Source organism: Cryptomeria japonica, chromosome 5 (assembly GCF_030272615.1).
Source record: "Cryptomeria japonica chromosome 5, Sugi_1.0, whole genome shotgun sequence".
Classification (NCBI taxonomy): Eukaryota; Viridiplantae; Streptophyta; class Pinopsida; order Cupressales; family Cupressaceae; genus Cryptomeria; species Cryptomeria japonica.
Window position 1 is genome coordinate 766,993,949 of NC_081409.1, and position 20,333 is coordinate 767,014,281.

The 20,333-nt window shown below is 33.9% G+C and overlaps 1 protein-coding gene across 1 annotated transcript; it reads right to left on the bottom strand.

Annotated features, from left to right (window-relative positions):
• Positions 1-17,457: 17,457 nt before the first annotated feature.
• LOC131072281 (probable jasmonic acid carboxyl methyltransferase 1) lies at positions 17,458-19,655 on the bottom strand. The gene is made up of 4 exons (XM_059220270.1): positions 19,503-19,655; positions 18,991-19,413; positions 18,655-18,921; positions 17,458-17,878 (listed from the first exon to the last, which is right to left on the bottom strand). The coding sequence occupies exons 1-4, from the start codon at positions 19,608-19,610 to the stop codon at positions 17,498-17,500; spliced, it is 1,179 nt and encodes a 392-aa protein (XP_059076253.1). The 5' UTR covers positions 19,611-19,655; the 3' UTR covers positions 17,458-17,497.
• Positions 19,656-20,333: the final 678 nt, after the last annotated feature.

Sequence of the window (20,333 nt, forward strand, 5' to 3'; positions counted from 1 at the left end):
ACCACCAAGTTTTAAATATTTATAAATAAAAAATGGTATGTTAGTAGTTATAAAAATAATTGATGAAGTAAATAAACAAATTATATTCTCAAAACTCTTTATTTCCAACTATGAAATCTGGGTGATGCTTGCAATATACCTAATTTGAAAGGTTTATTTAGTAAGTTTAAATTAAATGTATGTTTTTTAATATTTCTATCATATATTAATTAATAAATTATTAAGCGGTTATATGCCACATTACATATTGTAAATGTACATAAACATAAATATATACAAATACATACATACATCTATGTGTGAAAAAGATTTCTCTCTTAAATTAAAATTTAAATATTTTTTAATAAATTATTATTTTATTTTTTAAATATATCATTTTAATATAAATTTAATTATTATTTTGTAAATAAATATTTTAAATACAAATTAATAATTTACATGTTGAATGTCATAGTGTTTTACGGTGCATGTGGTGGTCTTCAAGCAATTTGGAACATGCATTTGACAAACACTAAATCATATGAGAAAAATTAAGATAATATAAGATACATTCAAAGAAAAGTATTACTGAATTTTATCCATAGATACCTAATTACATTTGTTTCAGTTTTTGACAAGTATGAGTATTGTGCATTATATTACAAATGATTTGAACAAATTTCTTTTCAAGATTGGAAGAACATTTTGTTTATTGCTTTGTGAATTATTGTAGTACTTTCAGTTAAGTAGATATATTATTTTTATTATGTCTTGGTTAAGTAGATATATTATGTCTTGGTTAAGTAGATATATTATGTCTTGGTTAAGTAGATATATTATGTCTTGGTTAAATATTGGTCTAAATATAGGATTAGTTAATAGGGATGTTATAAAAATTAGGAAATCACATTAGTAAACTTCTATTATACTATAAAATATGTATTTGTGATTTTAAATAATCTATTTCCATGATGCGATAGACACAAATAATATTATCTTGATAAGTATAGATAAATTGACTTAGAAAATCTGTAAAGAGAACTTTAATTTTTCAAATGGTGAAAAGATATAGCTCAATATTTCAAATCCCATTTATAAATAAATAAAATAAATCAATACAAAATAATTTACAACACTCAAAAAAATTCATAAAGTGCACTTTGGTATCCCAAACACTCATTTTACTACTAAATTAGTCAAAGGATACAAAATAACATTTGATTATTATATTGGAAATTATCTAAGATGAAAAAAATTGAGTCATTTTATTACTAAAGAAAACTATCTTACAAAAAAAAAAATTATGTAAAAAACGTACAAAAGAATACATGGATCATGAAGAAGACATAGATAATGAACTTAACCTGCTCCTTATCCAGTTTTGTGAATTTTTTTCTTTAAGATGCAACAAAAATTAAGAAATAAAAAGATGGATAAAGGATTCTTATTTTCATTTGTCCTATAGTTAGGAGGTTTGCAAGCTATGAAATCCAATTAGTTGCAACCATCCTATAGTGTGCATAACCTAGCACTAAATTGCTTACACCACCTTCATTGATAATAATGTGATGCCATGGTAAAAGAGTTTGAATAATTGTTGTCAATGTATCCTTAATACTATGAGTAAATCTAATCAATAAAAGGAATTAATGTATTTAACATGAACTAGAATAGTAACCACAGGCTTCTAAATTTACAAATCACAAACAAGAAATTAATGCAATGAGTAATGTCATTTATTTCTAGACAAGGATTTGATAATGTTGCTAACATATGCTTCAAGAAAATGTATCTCAATATCTATTGAGTTCTTATACTTATATCATAAAATTTCACATTTCTAATTGTAGCATCCTAAATTGTACTCCCCTACAATTTTGTCCACATTTGGGCCCTCACCTTGGCATTCATCTCCTTAGGCATGGTTGGACTCTGATTCTACTCACACCATCCATGAAACTCATGTTTTTCAACACTCATTCTTTCTTCTCCAATTTCCCATGTCTCTGATTAGTGAGGACCAATTCGCCCACGCTTTGTTCATCTCAATCATAGTCCATTTTGGGGCCTCATAATGGTCAATTGAAATGAGTGGGAATCTTGATACAATGTGGGCTCATGTTAGAAAATTACATTTTTTTTTCGAACAAGCATGTATAAAAGGAGGTCTACCCCTGTCATTTTGATAGACATTCAATCAATTCAACATCTGATCTATCAAGTGACGATATTATTTTATTATTTCTATTGAGGGTTTAGTTGGCTTATATTTCATGGGTTGAGGGTTTGTATAAATAAATGTAATAATCATGTCTATGAATGTCTGCGAGTGTGTATGATCAAGTTGTATGTGCGAACAAGTGATTTGATCTTTTGAAAGTGTGAAGGAGAGAAAAAGTGTTGTAGAGCAGATTGTGTGCTTAACTGAAACTGTACTCAAGCATATGGAGATGTTATTTTTCATAGTTCATGTGATCTGGATTGTTGTCTAAATGTTTTTGTAAGTCAGTGAGACTTCTTGTAAGGTAGTGAGCCTTTCCTAAAGGTTTTAGCCTTTCTAGCTTTCTTATTTTGAGCAGTGAACTCTAGGCAGTGTGCCTAAATGCATGTGCACTCCCCATTGTAATACTTCCTTTAATCCTAACAGGGTATTACCTCATTGTGAGTAGGTTCCCACCGTGGTTTTTCCCTTAATCGAGTTTTCCACATCAAAAATATTGGTGTTATGTGTGTTATTTACGTGGTGTTGTTTCATGCTTTAACTGTTAATAATTAGATTAGTTTTATATTTTAAGTTGCAGTAAGTTTTCGTGCCAACTAATTCACCCCCCCCCCTCTAAGTTTTTTTGCATTGTTGTGAACAAGCAATTCATTTACATTTTAATTCTATTTCATGGTTAATTCCAAAACCAAGGTTTTACCTAATACAAACCCCTATTTCTAACCATTTCCCCTTCTCTACTATTTGCAAGAACAGGTATGGAGTCGTAACTTTCTGGATTGACATTATTCATGAAGATGAACTAGTCCCCCTTTGGATAGAAAAATAATTAGAGAACCACTGGTCCTGACAATTCAAGACAATCTCTTCGAATTAGATCTAAACACTCACATATTGCTCAAATCTAGGTTCATGACTTTGTTTATGGCTATAGCTCACTATTTTTTCATAATTGCTTCAATTTACACACTTTTACCCTAATTTCAACATTTTCATAATTCAACTTAAAAGACGGAATCAAAATCCAATGTAGAAAATATAATCAAAATTCTCAGCCCCATATTGTTTTAGATTGAGGCTAGATCTATTAGATTCACCCTTCTTTAATGTAATTGGTATCTAAGAAAATATTGGGTGTTAGTTGTTTTACTACATCATTGGGTGAAACCCTAATATTTTCACCTATACATTTTGGTGAGCCAGACATCTTACATCATAATTTCTAATTTATGTGCTCAGATCTGATTGTATATGTATTTAAAAATTCAAACTTATATTTTTCATGTTTAAAGTTCAATTGTCTTACAAAAATTTAGAGGTTAAGTTCACAAAATGCTAATTTTAACACTAAAATTGAACTTGTGGGTTGCCTAATTTGGATTAATTATTTCATATTTGATTATTTGTGCAATATAAAACTAAAATTTGCACTCATGTATCTTATTTTCAATTGAATTACATAAATTTAGTGGTTGAATTTATAATTCTAAAATTTACACGTGGTTTCCATAATTTCTCAACTTTGTTTTCAGATTTGATCTTTATGATATGCTATAGTATGATCTAGATGAATTGATCTTTCAGATTCACAAATCAAATTACTTAATTAATTGGTTAATCAATCAATTTTTATAAAATTTTGCATTGTTTAATCATAATTTTAAATTTATGTAGCATCCTAAATTTGTGACCCCCGCAATTTCAACCACATCTTAAGCCCTCACCTATGCGATTGTATCTCTATATTCGACTAAGACCCCTTTCTACATCGTCATCCTGAGTCTTCTCCCATTTTAGCCCTTAACTACCTTAAGACCCTGTCCGAGCCCCAAGATAGGTCAGGAAAGGGGCATGGTGCCCCTATCCTCCCCCTTAGGGAGGCCCTAAGATGGGTCCATTTGGCCCCTTTTTCTCAATTTTCTCTTCAGGGATTTCAATCTCTCTTTGCCGACCTACAATGGATAAAAAATAATTTTGTTGGGCATGTATAAAAGGAGATTCAATTCCCTCATTCGATAAGCAAAAGTAGGCAAGATAAGGATAATAAGCGAAATTCAAGCAAAAGGTCTTCATCAAGCATTCAAGTCTTCTTCTTCATGTGTCTTCTTCATTCATCCTTTGGAGCAACATTTCAACATTCATTTGAATTCATATCTGTGTGTTAGGGTTTTGTCATGCTACATGCCATTTCATACAACATTTGTGATTACCTTCAAGAAGAAAAGCAATCATCATCATTAGTTGTTGATCTACAAACTATACATTTCCATCATTTACATTTAAGCATTTGCAATTACTTTCTTTCAAGGTTGATTCCTCAACCAGGGTTTGACTGAGGCAAACCCCTATCCACAACCCTTCTTCCCTTCTTTGTTATGTGTAGGTTGCAGGTGCACATCTGTAATTGCAGGTTTGGACTCCATTTGCAGAGGCGGAAAAACCCTTTTTGGCGTGCAGATTTTTCAGAGGACTGTGTGTATTTTCAACAATATCCCAATGAATTTTATCCAAACTTGTAGGAAAGATCCGTATCAGTTTGAATATTTTAGATCTAAAATTATAGCATGATCCCAAACCGGTAACTCCTCATTTCATTCATTTTATCTCCCTTTTCTACATAGTCAACAAGTCAACATATCTATTTACAAAAGAGGGAAAATCACTTTCCAACCCTTGCAATCCACTTGGAATTCATATCCTTGTTCCCCTTGGATTTGGATCTAGTGGTTTCAAGTCCCTCTTTTGAATGTAAAGTTTCTCTCAAGTGAAAAAAATCCTAGTGGCTTCCTTTCTCTCTCCTAGGTGGGGAGTCACTAGGGTTCAATTGTCCACTTTACATTTTGGTAAACCAAACGTCTTACACTCTAATTCTGATTTCTTATTGTTAGATCTGAATTATTGCAATTTGAATTTCAAACTTTCATTTTTAAGTTTAATCTTTTTACAAAATTTATAGGTTAATCGCATAAAAACCCTAATTTTTCATTTTTACAAAATTAAGCTTGTGAAGTTTATAATTTTAATTGTTTGTTTTAGATCTAATCACTATTTTAAAATTTCAATTCAAATTTATCTTTTCATTCTGAAAATTAAGTGGTTAAAAAGCAAAACCCTAATTTTTAAGAATCTTCTATTTCATCCTTTGACTTCTAATTTGACTAATCTAGACATCTCCAAATAGGCTGTTTTTTTTGGATTCTGCATTAAAATCATAATTTTTATCATTCTTGAAAATTTCAAAAAAAGTTGGTTGGATCGAGTGCACTTTGCATATGGTCCCTAGCTTTTTCCCCAAAATTTCGGGAGTCAAAATTGACTGTATTCTTCTGCTTAAATCCAGAAAATTGGCATACTTCATCAATTTTTGCACCCCTTAAGGTCAAATAAAAATTCAAATTTCCACACCAAAGTTTTAAATTAATTTTCATAAAAAGGTTCTAATTGATCTTGTCCATGGTTTCCATGGTTTCCTCTTGTGAATCCCTTTCTTCACATGTATCACCAAAGTGTGTATTCATGTCCTCTCTCTTCTTCCTCTCGTGAGCTCATAGTTTTACTATTGATGGTTAATGGATGATGCCAACTTTTCTCTTTTATATGATTATTGGTATTTATGTGATGGCATTTGTCTTTGTGTTTCAATTAGTTATTTGGGACATTTGTATCGAGGTCTCTTCGGCTAGTTGATGCGTGGTCTTGTGTTTTTGTCGTATGTCTTTTGTGCTTTGTCTTGTTTCTTTTGTCTTTCTCTTTTTGTTTTGTGTGCTCTTGCATATGTTTGAGTGAGTTAAGATCCTAAGATTGGGGGATTTTGTTCCTCAAGATTAGTGATGTCTTATACTCCTTGTGGTATTGATTTGTATATCTCATCCTCATCTCTCTCTTTCTTCCCTTCTTTCCTTCTTTTATGTGTGTAGGGTGTAGGTGTGCATCTATAATTGGAGGTTTGGACTCCATTTGCAGAGGTGGAAAACCCCTTTTTGGCACGTAGATTTTTTGGAGGACCGTGTGCACTTTCAACACAGTCCTTGTGACTTTTATCCAAATTTGTAGGATAGATCCGTATTAGTTTAAATATCTTAGATCTGAAATTACAACGTGATCCCAAACTCATCGCTCCTCATTTCATTCATTTTATCTCCCTTTTCTGCATAGTCAACAAGTCAACATATCTATTTACAAAAGAGGGAAAATCACTTTCCCATCGTTGCAATCCACTTTGAATTCATATCGTTGTTCCCCTTAGATTTGGATCTAGTGGATTCAAGTCCCTCTTTTGAATGTAAAGTTTCTGCCAACTGAAAATCATCCTAGTGACTTCGTCTCTCTCACCTAGGTGGAGAGTCACTAGGGTTCAATTTTCCACTTTACAATTTCAAATTAAAATTCCCCTCCTTTGTGCATGAGTTTTACTACCATTATTACTACCTAAAATTTTCCCATGAGAAGAAGTTGTAGAATTAATTCTTCCCAAAGTTTAATTACTAAGGATATCGAGCCTAATTTGGATAACTTGTTTCATGAGAATATTGGTGGTTCCTTTAATGGAGGAAATGATGTCATTTATCCTCATTCTTTCCATAATTCTCATGATATAGATGAATCACTAACTAGGGTTTCCATTGACCCATTTAATAAGATTGAAAATGAATTTGAAAATCTTGAACAATGGATGAGTCAACAATACTCGAAAAGTGGGACAATCCCATTGATTGAAGGATTAAAAAGAATGGTTCAAAGCGATAAATGTGGTGTTGATTTTTTGTGTGGCCTTGCTTATATTGTTGACACTAATATCAGGACAATGAAAAATGTGGGTGTAAATAATTATTCCTCTTTTATATTATTACACCTTACTTAAGTTTACTTAGGAAATGCATTTCATAGTAATTTGGGTATGAGAAACTTGGGTATTTGTGCCACATTGGGATAGTGTGTGTAGGAGAATTTTCACCTTTTAAGGTGTGATCTTGTTACTACTTTATCATATCCACTTATTGTAGAGTGATAATTCCACCTTTGGTGGGTGATCCACCTCATGTGGAATATTTTATTATTTCTCCTACCTACCACACCTATTTCCTACCTACCCTCGAATCTTATTGAGCCACATGTCATGTTTGTGTGGTCACATATCCATATAGCCTTGCCTATATATGAAGGCTCATATTTATTGTATATAATGACTATTGATCTTTTGATCATTTATTTATTGATGAGAATACAATTTATTCTTGTCCTATACTTTGTCTCTATTTTGTACTTTTCATTGAGCTCTTGATCTTGGCAAAATCTCACATGGTATAAGAGCCATTAGAGCATCATTGATTCATCTTTGAGACACACTACTGCAATGTCAAGAGGCAGATCTGAGGAGAAAAATCTTTTGGAGGTGTCCTAGACCAGATCCAACCTCACCATTGCATTCGGGTGGTCATTTCCATGAATTTTGAGTATAAATTAGGCCTATTTTGGTGAAAGATTTCGGGCTTGGAGGAAAAATTTTGCTCAATTTGGGTGGTATGGTATGGATTTTCGAATTTTTTTTTTTAAAAAACCAAAAAAAATCTACCAAAATTCATTTTATTATTCGCAAAAAAAAAATTCAATTCTGTAGGGGCCCGTGTTGTATGTCAGTGACTTCTGTGCCAACGACATCCTTGCTAGTGCCTTCACTCTCGGCCGCCACCTGTGCCAACACTGCTCCCTCACCTCACTGCCGACAACTGCGCTGCGTCCTCCGACCGCCGTCGTTGTATCCCTGCTGGCGCCCGTGGTCCGTCCCGGCCGCCGGTGCCCAGCCTCTGGCACCCAGCCTCCAGCACTGGTCTCTCGTCGCAGCTCGAACACTGACAAATTTTTCTCCACTGACGGCCTTCCACTATTGTCGACCGCATAGTCATCCTACCATGCAGAGAGACCGTACGAAATGTTAGCATTGCAGGCTAATCGGAGTACGCCATGTCGTAAGTCCGTACTGTACGGACGCCTAGTCAGCGGGGAGGTGAAGTTTTTGTGATGGTCATACGACCATCAAATTTAACATCATGAATGTCTGACATCATCATTTTTTGAAAATTTGGCAAGCCCCCTCTGTTGAGCTTTTTAATTTTGTTGTTCAACTTCAAATGGCCATATCTTGCTCATTTTTGCTCTTTTTTTGGTGCAATTTTTTTTGAAATGGTCTATAATTTCGTGTACTTTCTTATGGTGGAATTAGTTTATGATTTTAATGGACACATTTTTCATAAATCTCAGTTTTTGGTGACTATACCTGTCCAATCCCTTGTTTTTGCAAATTCCAGGACTCCGTTTGTGCTCATACGAAATCCTTTTCAGGTGCCATTTTTTTTTAAAGTGCATATTTTTTCATCTAATTTCATAATATGATAACAATTTGTAGTGATTTTGGGCAGAAATTGTACTTTCAGCACATGGTCATTTTTGGCCAATTTGACACTTGTATTGCATAGATCTATCTTGCTAGTATTTTGCATTGTAGTTCTCAGCCTATTGGGGCAGTTGTAAAACAAAATAAGAAGTCCACCTTGCCATTATTTTTAAGTGACCTATTGTACATGCACTACATATAAAGTGCCAAAATCATCATTTTGGGGGGGTACTTTAATTGATTGAATTTGGGGGAGTGTATCTTGTGCTTTTTTGCTCTTGTGTTCCTTCCTTTTTGTTGATATGGGTTCTTCTAAGTTTCCTCTCTTAACTCCTCATAATTATGCTACTTGGAAAATTGAAGCAAGGAGTAAACTTATGGAAAAAGGACTAACTCATTATATTGATGGAACTATTGTTGCTCCTGCTGATCCTAAGGCTAATCATGTTGGTCACTTAGATTGGCTCACTAAAAATATCATGGAAATTGGTACCTTAAGAAAGTATGTATCAAAGGATCTCATTTTTCATATTGAAAAATATACTCTAGTCAAGGATGCTTGTCAAGAGTTTCAAGACTTGTCTGGTCAAGTTGATGAGATTAGGGGATATCAAATTAATAGTGATCTCACCATGTTAGATCCCAAGAACTTTGATACTATACAAAATTATGTCACTAAGGCAAAAGAGTTGAGGGCACAACTCAAGGATTGTGGCATTGATAAGAAGGATACTCAATTGATCTTCAATTTGATGGGAAAGCTTCCACAAGAATATGCATCATTTTTTTCTTGTTTCCAAACCCATAAGATGACAATGGGTTCAAGATACACAATGGCTACATTTGATGCTTTCGCCAAAATGTTGATGATGGAACAAACTAAGTTGATAACCATGGGCATTCTCAAGACTTATATGTCTCAAACATTACTGGAAAACCAAGGGAACAAAGGAAATCAAGGAAAGGAAAACTCAACCAAGAAGAAATGGCAATCAAAGTCTAAGGACAAAGAATCACTTTCTCTACAACAAGGAGATTCAACCTCTTCCAAGAGGGACAATTCACCAAAGACGGAGAGACGTACTTGTGCCTATTGTAAATATTTTGGTCATGAGGATCATCATTGCCATTCTAAGAAGATTTATGAGCTCTCACACATCCTCAAAAAGAATAACATTGATTTGCCTAATGTCTACAAGAAGGATGATTCATCAACTTCCACTTCCACTTCCACACATTCAAAATAGAAAGGGCAAGCATTCATGGCTTCAACAAGTGGGAAGACTCACTCTTTTGGGACAAGAAAATGAAAATCTCTTTGTGCTACTACAAGTCATGATTCAGGGAGATGGCTTCTAGATTCAAGGGCTTCTCATCATATGGCATCTTCATAGTCTATGTTCTCTTCATTTGAGCCTTGCACCATGCCGCAGATTTTGATGGGAAATCATACATACATGGATGTGATTGGGAAAGGATCTATTGCAATTGGGGATAACTCCTTCAATGTGTTAGGATTCCCAAAGATAATGAGAGGGGGGGGTGAATCAGTATCTAATTGGTAAATGTATTTTCTGAACTTATTAAATAAATTGCATTCCAAAACAGTGTACCGGTAAACTAGAATTAATGCAGTAAATAAGAACAATAAGAACAAAATAGAAAGAACACCATAACACAATATTTTTAATGAGGAAACCTGGTGTGGGAAAAACCTCGGTGGGATTTATGACCCACAATATTCACTCACTAGACAATAAATGAATATTACTTACAATAGGGGCCTACACATGCAGGAAGGCCAACTGCCTAAAGCTCACTGCTTAATTACAAAAGGAAAGTCTCACTGAATTACAAAATGGATTATGCAAATCCAATATAATGTATTGCTTTGGTTCAGCATCTGCTATGTCAGGTTCAGTAGTAGTTTAAGCTCATAAAATAACCATAAACCTTACTCCAAAATCTGCCTTAATATTCGCATGTTCGCATCAGCCTATTCTTACTTACACAATTGATCTATAAGATCTCATACTTATATATGAGTCCTATTATAATTCAACTTGTCGACTTACAAAATGATATTACAATTAAATACAAAATGCAATAAAAAAAATCCTGTTGGCTGGGGTGCCAATAATCATCTTTGCTACTGCCGGTAAACTAACTGTCGGTGTAGAGTCTACTGATGTCGATGCCATCGGATTGCAAGGTTGCCATCAATGACAATACCTTCAATCACCTACAATTTCTCATTGGAGTGTGCATTTTCCAACACAATGATGTGTTGTGTGTACCCCACTTGACAAACAATCTCCTTTTCATCTATCAAATCACACATGGGGCAACTAAGAGAATTGTGAAGTTCACACTCGAGTCATTTTTCATTAGAGACTTGGAGACTAGAGCTATCATTGCGACTAGGGTGGTTGATCATGCATCTCAGTTATACTCCTTTTCATATTTTGTTGATGATTATGATCTCACATATGATTATTCTACACATGATGATCACACTTCTTGTGATGATTCAGATTTTGAGGAGAACATTGGGTACTTGAACTTGGGGATTCTCACATGTGACCTCATTATTAAGCCTTGTTTTTAATTTGCTTCTATTGATATCACATCACCTTTTGCACGTGATGATGAGGATAGTGTGATTGTTTTGAATTCATGTGATTCAGTGCAACAGGATATTCATTGTCTTCCAACTTCAGTTTCATGGGATGATTACTTGACAAACATTGCAGGTTTGTTTGTGGAATCCTACATTATAGATTTGGGAGGCATCATTGATGATATTCATCTTCTCTTTGACGAATATGATCCGTCTTCGATTGTTGTGAGGGAACACTTTGACATTATTGTTCATTCTCTAAATGATCATTATTTTGAGGTTGATATGATTGTGGATACTTATGTACAACAGCTGGAGGAGGTCTCTTTATTCTTTGAGGAGACATGTGATTCTTTAGATATTGTTCTACATTCTTCTCCACTAAATGTTGGAGTGCCTTTTTCAGCAGTGTGGAGCAATTTACCACCTTTGGAGGTGGTAATTTTTAGCATCGACATTGGGAAACTTGACCAGTTTTCAGAGACTTTATTCATCATGAGTTTTTTCATACATCTTCCCTTCATGATTAAGGAGACTTCATGGATACTCCTTTTTTTTGTTTCTTCCTAAGGGGAGGAATATTGTTCGATGTTCATGCAGCAGTTTCTTCATTCATTCTTGAGCTTCTATCATTGGTGCAAATTATACATTGAGGGGGGGCTTCCTAGCTTCTCTTCTTCTCTCATATGGGGGGGGGGGACCTTTTCCTCACATGGGGTTTTGTTCCTCACATGCTTCTATGAGAGTTCTCTTTTATAGGTTTCAACTCTCTTTTGGGGGAGGATTTCTTCCCATTGGTTTTTTCTCTATTTCCTCGCTTTGTGAGAGATTCAATTGCATTGGTTTGCATGCATTTGAATTTTTACATGAGTACCTAACATGGGCTTGTAGCTGGGACCCATCTTGCATTGCTTAGTTGCATTGTAGACTTAAGTGCATTCCCCTAAGTTGCACTTAAGGGGGGGTGGTTGTGTAAATAATTATCCATCCTAGATATTATTACACCTTACTTAAGTTTACTTAGGAAATGCATTTCATAGTAGTTTGGGTATGAGACACTTGTGTGTTTGTGCCACATTGGGATAGTGTGTGTAGGAGAATTTTCACCTTTTATGGTGTGATCTTGTTACTACTTTATCATATCCACTTATTGTGGAGTGATAATTCCACCTTTGGTGGGTGATCCATCTCATGTGGAATATTTTATTGTTTCTCCTACCTACCCCTTTTTCTTATTGAGCCACATGTAATGTTTGTGTGCTCACATATCCATATCTCCTTGCTTATATATGTAGGCTCATATTCATTATATGTAATGACTATTGATCTTTTGATCATTTATCTATTGATGAGAATACAATTTATTCTTGCCCTATATTTTGTCTCTATTTTGTAGTTTTCATTGAGGTCTTGATCTTCGCAAAATCTCATAAAATGTTATGCCAAAGTCCTTGGTTACACTCAAGCTAATAGTCAAGTCAACCATTCCATTCCTATGCCTACATCCTTGCCTAGTCTTCCTACATTCACATCTTTTATCATGACTTCTTCCATACAAAATGTTAATACTACACATGTTAGTCAAGGGCACAAATTTGTGAATCAAAATAATTTTTTACCTCCTTCCACGAGTCTTCCATTTGAACAAATAATCTCCCATACCTATATATCATAGTGGTCCACCTCATTATTCTCAACCTCAACCTACATACGGCAATGTTACTCCTCCATCCCAATCCAATATGTCCAATTTCACTCCATCCACAAAAGCAACCACCAATAACTTAGCTCAAACTGTTTGATCCCTACAACAACTAGTTTCCATTACCCAATCCAAGTTTAATGTGCCCACATTTGATGTGGATAACTCATTATCCAATGACATTGTCCATGTTGTCCCTCCTAAACATATGGAAGTACTGCATTTGGAGCTTTATAATGGAAAAAGTGATCCCTTGACTTATGAAAAAATATTTCAAACTTTGTGTAGTGACTTTGCTCATGATCAAAGACTTGTGCCTAAATTATTTACTCAAACCTTTAAGGATAAATCATTACAATGGTATTTTTATTTTCCTCCTTATTCTATTATATCATTTCAACAATTAGCTAATGGTTTCATTCAACAATTTCAAAATAATATTGATCCTAAAATTACTTTGACTGATTTGATTCATTGTAAGCAAGGTGTTAAAGAAGAAGTAATTGATTTTATTGATAGATATAAACATTTGTATTCTCAAATTACTTATCCTATGCCTTATCAAGATGTCCAAATAATTTTTATAGAAAATTTACTAAAATATATTAGGGATAATCTTCTCTTTTCTGAGTTTACTTTGTTTACGTAGTTGTTCACAATCCTTCATAATTATCATCTTCAAGTGAGTCAATTTGAATCATCACCTTCAATGGCTCTAGTTGATCAGAATGAGAGTGCTCAATAATATTTTGTGAAGTTTAAACTGAACAAAGAATACATCAAGTTAAATGACAACATCAATACTCAAGTGGAAACCACAACATCAGGTGTGGCTCCTTTATCCAAATATTTTAGAAAAATATTTACTCCTGTTTTTGCATCTTTGCATAGCATAATGACACAATTAGTAAATACAAATTTGTTGAAACTTCATCCCGTCAAGCCAATTGATACCTATAAACCTTTGCCATCCTATCATGATGCCAAAGCCTTTTGCCAATTTCATCATTTGCCCGATCATGCTACTAATATTTGTTATACCTTAAGAAGTAGAATTCAAGACTTTATTGATAACAATACCATATTTGTAGTTTACATGAATGAAAAAGGAAACAAATTTGTATCTCCTCCCAATTAAAACCTTCAAATCTTTACTAATCCTTTTCCTTCCATTTCCACTAATGTGGTTGAGTTTGAGCCTCTTGCATATTCTCCCATTGACCTTGGCCTTGAGTCTAATAACGTGGTGAACCTTGTTGATAAAATTGCACCTCCAAAAGGCCTATGTATTACCTTTGATACTTTACATTTGCACCAAGTATAATATGATAAATTTGATGTAGTGGTTAATGTGTATGATAGTTTCTCTTGTCCTACTATTGCTTCTATTTCTTTTCCCATGAGGTCGATACTAAGTTCTTAGATCTCAATTTTACTATCATTCTTACATCGGATCAATTTCGTGTGAATTTGGCACATCCTTGATTCTCTTCTATGAAAGCAATTCATTTTACTATTCATAAATGCTTAAAATTTCCTCATAATGATAAAATTATAACAATTAATTATAGTGTGTACCAACCCACAATGAGGTGTGGAGATGTCAACCTTGATTACTATTGGCCTAAACAATTTGAGCCTAAACAATTTGAGCCTCTTAAGCCTCAAAGTGAATAGAAATGAATTTTCTAGCTTATTTTTTAGCCATACCACCACTTTGAGTAATCACTCATGAGTTAAACTGCTTCTTCTCCTTCAACTCTCTTTATCATCTTGATGATGGATCACCAAGTGTGATTTTAAATGTTAATGCAAAAAATTCTACACAATCTAATCCAGAAGAATCTGTAATTATCACTCATGAGTTAAACTACTTCTTCTCATGGATTTTGGTTGCAAACTTATTCAACATAACCATATGGTAATGCAACACAACAATATCTATTTTATTTCCTGACCTCATACCACCCTATTGAGACACTTGAACACGTTAAAATTGCAAGTACATAGACAAGGAGACTACCTTCTATGACCAAGGGGGGTTCACCTCTCTCCCAACCATATGGCTGGAAAGTAGCCCACACTTGAGCTTGGGGAGCCAATAGGATGACTGAGTAGCACATCACATGGGATAAAACAAGGAGACATTTCATATTTCCACAAATACAACATATCACCCAACTAAGGAGTCTACACATAAGGTTCATTCATAGAGACAAAAGGGGGAGAAAGGAACACATCTATGGAGTATTAGAAAAGAGTTACAATGAGCTACCTCCACATATTTTCAACTCCATAATAGCAGGAATGTCAGCTAGCCATTGCTTCCAGCACATCAATACAATCAACATCACCAATCGATATCTCCTAACCACAATATATGGTTACTTATACCCAACCATAATAATATATGACATTAAGCTACTTGGGTACTTGTACCCTACCATAATAAGATGTCGCATTAACCTTCTTGGGTACTCATAACCATCTAATTAGTCTCCCTATAGTTCCTTAAGCTTTCTCAACCCTATATATGGGATGGATTTTTTCATTGAGAAAATAATCCCTCATGATCGCCAACCTTAAACATATGACAACACATACACATACACATACAGCATGAAACACAAAATTTTACACAAAAGAATGCAACTTAATAACCATTTTACACATTCATAGAACAAACAAATACCATTAAAATGGAATCATGTAAGATAATATTGGACAACTGACCTGAACGAATCCTCCCTACTTGTTGATGGAGAGTGAAGTTCAATGCACCAACTCTCTTATAGCCTTTTCCTCCCAAATTCCTCTTCTTATTTTTCCAAATTCATACCCTTAATCCTTACACTTTTTGAGCATCCATTCTTGCTTGTGACTTTTATTTTTCTAAACAAATCAATCCTTCTTCTATTTTTGAAAACTAAGTTTTTTCTTCCCTCTCTTCCTCTTTTCTCACATGTGTGAGCAACCCCTACTTCCATACACCAACCTCATGATCTCTTTAGGTTCTCCATTGTGTCCTCCACTCTTTCACACTTCTCACACATTCTCCATCGTTGGTCAAACCCATCACTAATGAATTCTTTTAATTTGAATGGGGTCAAACTAAAAAATAATCAACTTTCATGCTTTTAAAATACCCCCAGCCCCTAGTCCTATGGCTTAGGGTGTTAAAAATGTATAAATCAGGGTGAAGATGACTTGATAAATCGCATATCAATACAAGACAATATTTACTTCACATAACATAATGTTACATCCCCTATTGAACATATTTGACATTTCACATTTACAGAATTTACACATCATTAATTACACATTATATCTACATTTGTGACATACACCAATTATTTGATGCCATATTAACACTTCACAACACTCACACATAATAAATAACCTTACACTCTCCATACAGACTAGGTCACCGATATAGGGTTCATAACAAGGTCATCTCACTAACTCCTTGTCCCATTGGTCATGAGATACTTGCACACTAGATATAGATACAAACATTAGTCCAACATGATAAGTCATATAGTGAAAGCGATTGAATGATACAAATAAAAACCATGTAATCATATCCATCCAATGTTACCATACATATTTATCTATAATTCAATTCTGAGAAATAAATGTTAGCATAAAATATACATTCATAATCATCCACATATGATCATAATAATAATTGAATCACATACATCATAACAAGTCTCTCATCAAACCATGTAATTAATGGCATCCATATAAATAAACTATGATCATCCATGAACATGCATAGCATTAGTGCTTAACTAGGTATCAAATCAGAATCCAATCACAAAAAGCAGTAACATCATAAATAAAAAAAGTCTTAATGTCATATCAAAATGATCAAAACCTTTATAAGAGTAATCTCCTTCTAGGGATGAGCATTAGAGATGCCTTCAACATAGATCAAAATACCAAACTACTATTTATGAAACTACTTTCAAAACCCATTGTTCAATCTTTTTGACCTATAGTAGGAAATTTAGTAGGAATCCACACCCAAACAAATAAAATTGTAGGTCTATGGAGTCATTAGTCATATAAAATATGATGTTTTGTTGACTTACATAATTAAACAAAACGTAAACTTCATGATCTACAACAGGAAGATGAATGTTTCCTGGAGACAATCAACAAACTAAAATCCTTAACATGCAATTAGTTAAAATGCCTCTAAAGCTCTGATACCAAGCAAAAATTTGGGGATCAATTGAAGCGATGATAGTATTGGGAGAGCAAGATGCAAGTAAATGAAAATATTAAATGGATAAAATAGGCTAAAGACACATTCCATTAATCTTCATGATTAACTTACACTACAACACTCGGTTTGTAGTGGAAGCCAGACCAACTATAACGACAACTACTATCTAGGATATATGCATGCAATCGAGCAACTATGAATGTCAAAGTTAATCCACTATGCAAGCTGGTCATAGAACATGAAAAATAAATGGAAAGATTTTAAACTAATAGATTACATTTATTATATGATAATAATTTAGTTGTATTTTTCATAATGTTTGATGAAGAGATTTTGGACATTGTCTATTAATAGGTCTTGTTGTGTGCTCCTTTTTTAGTGAGAAAGGCAACAACAAGATTTGTTTCTCTGGAGACGTATTCATCTACTAGAATAGAAGCTCGTTTACCAATTCTAAGAAACAATTCTTCTGTTGATCTCTTGCATCCCAAATGAGCTTCTACAATATTTTCAAATGCTGCTCTATAGTTGTTGGCTATAAATCGCCCACAAATATTTGCTTCACCTCTTTCGAAATCTGCCATAGAATATGTATGAATTCCTTCTAGAGTTTTTACAAACTTTACTACAAATGACCCCTCTTTCTTCACAATGCTTTCCACTTCATCTAAATTTGGAGCAAAAAAAGCTATCTTAAACGATTCCCATTTCTCCTTTTCAACAATACCCTGCCAACAATAAAATTGCATTACGTATTAGAATAATAACTATAAATAAAACTTAAAATTTTATTTTTTATTACAAGTTTATAATTACAAACTCTATAATCTTAAATGTCACTCATGTTTACATTAAGAAGGTAATGTTATGTTGCTATTTGTGAGAAGCATCCAATCTTGTTTCCCATAGATTAGTAGCCTTTAAGCTAAGCACTCATATGATAACCATTCAAGTTTGGGATTTGAAATCATCAAAAAAAAGGAAATAAAAGATGAGATTCCATGGAATTCGTGATCTATTATCATTGATTAGGAAGTCTCATGAAGCATGAAAAAAATATGCTACAAGATTAATTGAAATCTTTTTTCTACAAAACAATAGGTCTTATCTTTTAGGACTGGAGATTTCAGCTGGTTAAATTTTCATCAAGCTATGAATTGTCCCACTAACTTGGAAATTTTTTTTGTGACTTGTCAATCATCTCAAATTTTAGATTCCCACAAGAATACAAAAGAAAGAAACAAAAAATAGATGTTTATTTATTTATTTTTTATCCAAATATTCACAAGCTTTCCTAAATTTTGCAGTGTAAATTTTTAAATTAAACGACACTATTAAATTTATAAAATAACCAACTTAAAAATATTCCTAAAAATTCTCAACAACATCAACTAATTTTTTTTAAATAAAACATCCTCCACAAAACCTTACCTAAGAGATAAAATTACAAAGAATTATAGAGAAACAAACAAACCAAGAAAAAATGAGAGAGCATTGTCTCAACCTCGTTAACTAGTTCCTCAAATGCGTATTCTATTTGGCGCGCAAGAAATCCACATGGGCCTTGCTCCTCCATTATGTGGGTTCCTTCAGTACGACCCGGCAGAGATAGAAACATGCATCCCCCATCAACGATCTCCTCTGCCCGGGCCTTTAAAAACGCTGTGAAATCTTTATCAAACTGCTCTAAATACGCAGCTCCCACTGATGCCTCACAATCGCCTGAAACGTACACACGAGGAGATTTTCTCTGCTGAACACTCTCTGGCACCTGCATTTATCTTATCATCAGCCAACTACATCAAACTCATAAATAGAAAAATTATGGTTTATTACTCACCTGGGAAAGCCAATGAAGACTGGTAGAAGAGTGACAGAAATGCAGGCTTTTCCGTGGGAGTAGACGTCTGAAATGTGATCCACACACAGCCGCTGCAATATAAGACCTTCCAGCTAATGGATTGTTATCACCATCATTATCAACATCAGCACAGTCTGGTCTGTGGGGAGGCAACATTCGAAACAGTGAATTGAAATCATTAGAAGGAAGGTCGATGAAATACACCTCAAATTCTGGCATCTCATGTTCGTCAAACGAGCGTTTCACAGCATTGACAATGGTGTTTGCCACCACAAGAGTATTTTTCCCAGTACCACAACCGAAATCTGCTATCCTAAATATCCCTCCCACATCAGACATCAATATCATATTCTCATGAATGGCCCGCTCCAGAATTGGTTTCACAGCTTGAAGCATGTTTAGCTGCACCAAGAAATTTTTCAAATACAGTTTTCACATAACTTTTTATAGTAGAAAGAAAAGAGGTTAGAATGGAAATGCGCGTTGTGTACCTGAGCTGAAGAGGACTTGGCATAGCTAGATTCTCCATCTCCACCCTTCATGCCAAGCACATTCTCCATCTCCAGGACTGGTTTGGATTGAGATTTGATTGCCTCCATTAAGACGACTGGCTTCTGAGCTTTGATATGAAGCTCAATCAAATGAGGACCAATGAGGGCCAATGTGCTCTTTAGGATAATACCCTTTAATTTATAATCGTTATTTGATGATCTGATATCATCATTGACATCATCCTTAAATTCGATCCTACTGTAATCTAAACTCTATATGATCTGACAGTTTTAGCACCTTATTGCCATCTGTAATCTAAAAAAGAGTTGATGGAACATCGAATGCGATTTTTGTGAATTGAATTTTCATATTAAGACTGGCATACCAAAAATTCAAAGCACGTTCATGACAAAGTGTTAATATTGTCATTATAGATATTTCGAGAAAAAGGCCTGCCCCTACTACCACTGTTATAATATGCTATCTGTAATCTAAAAAAGAGTTGATGGAACATCGAATGCGATTTTTGTGAATTGAATTTTCATATTAAGACTGGCATACCAAAAATTCAAAGCACGTTCATGACCAAGTGTCAACATTTATGAAATGTTTCAACATTGCTGTGTCGTGCTAAATGTGTTAACCTTTTTTCATTGCAGGTGGCCTCCATCATGAATAGCTGTTGAACTTTTTTTATTTCAGGTGAATTAAACTTATCATAACTTTTTGGGCATTTTACGTCGTGTTGGAAAAATTTGGAATTTCACATTTTGAGAGGTATGATTATAATTAGAATAATATTTATAAATATTATATTATATTTAGAGAAA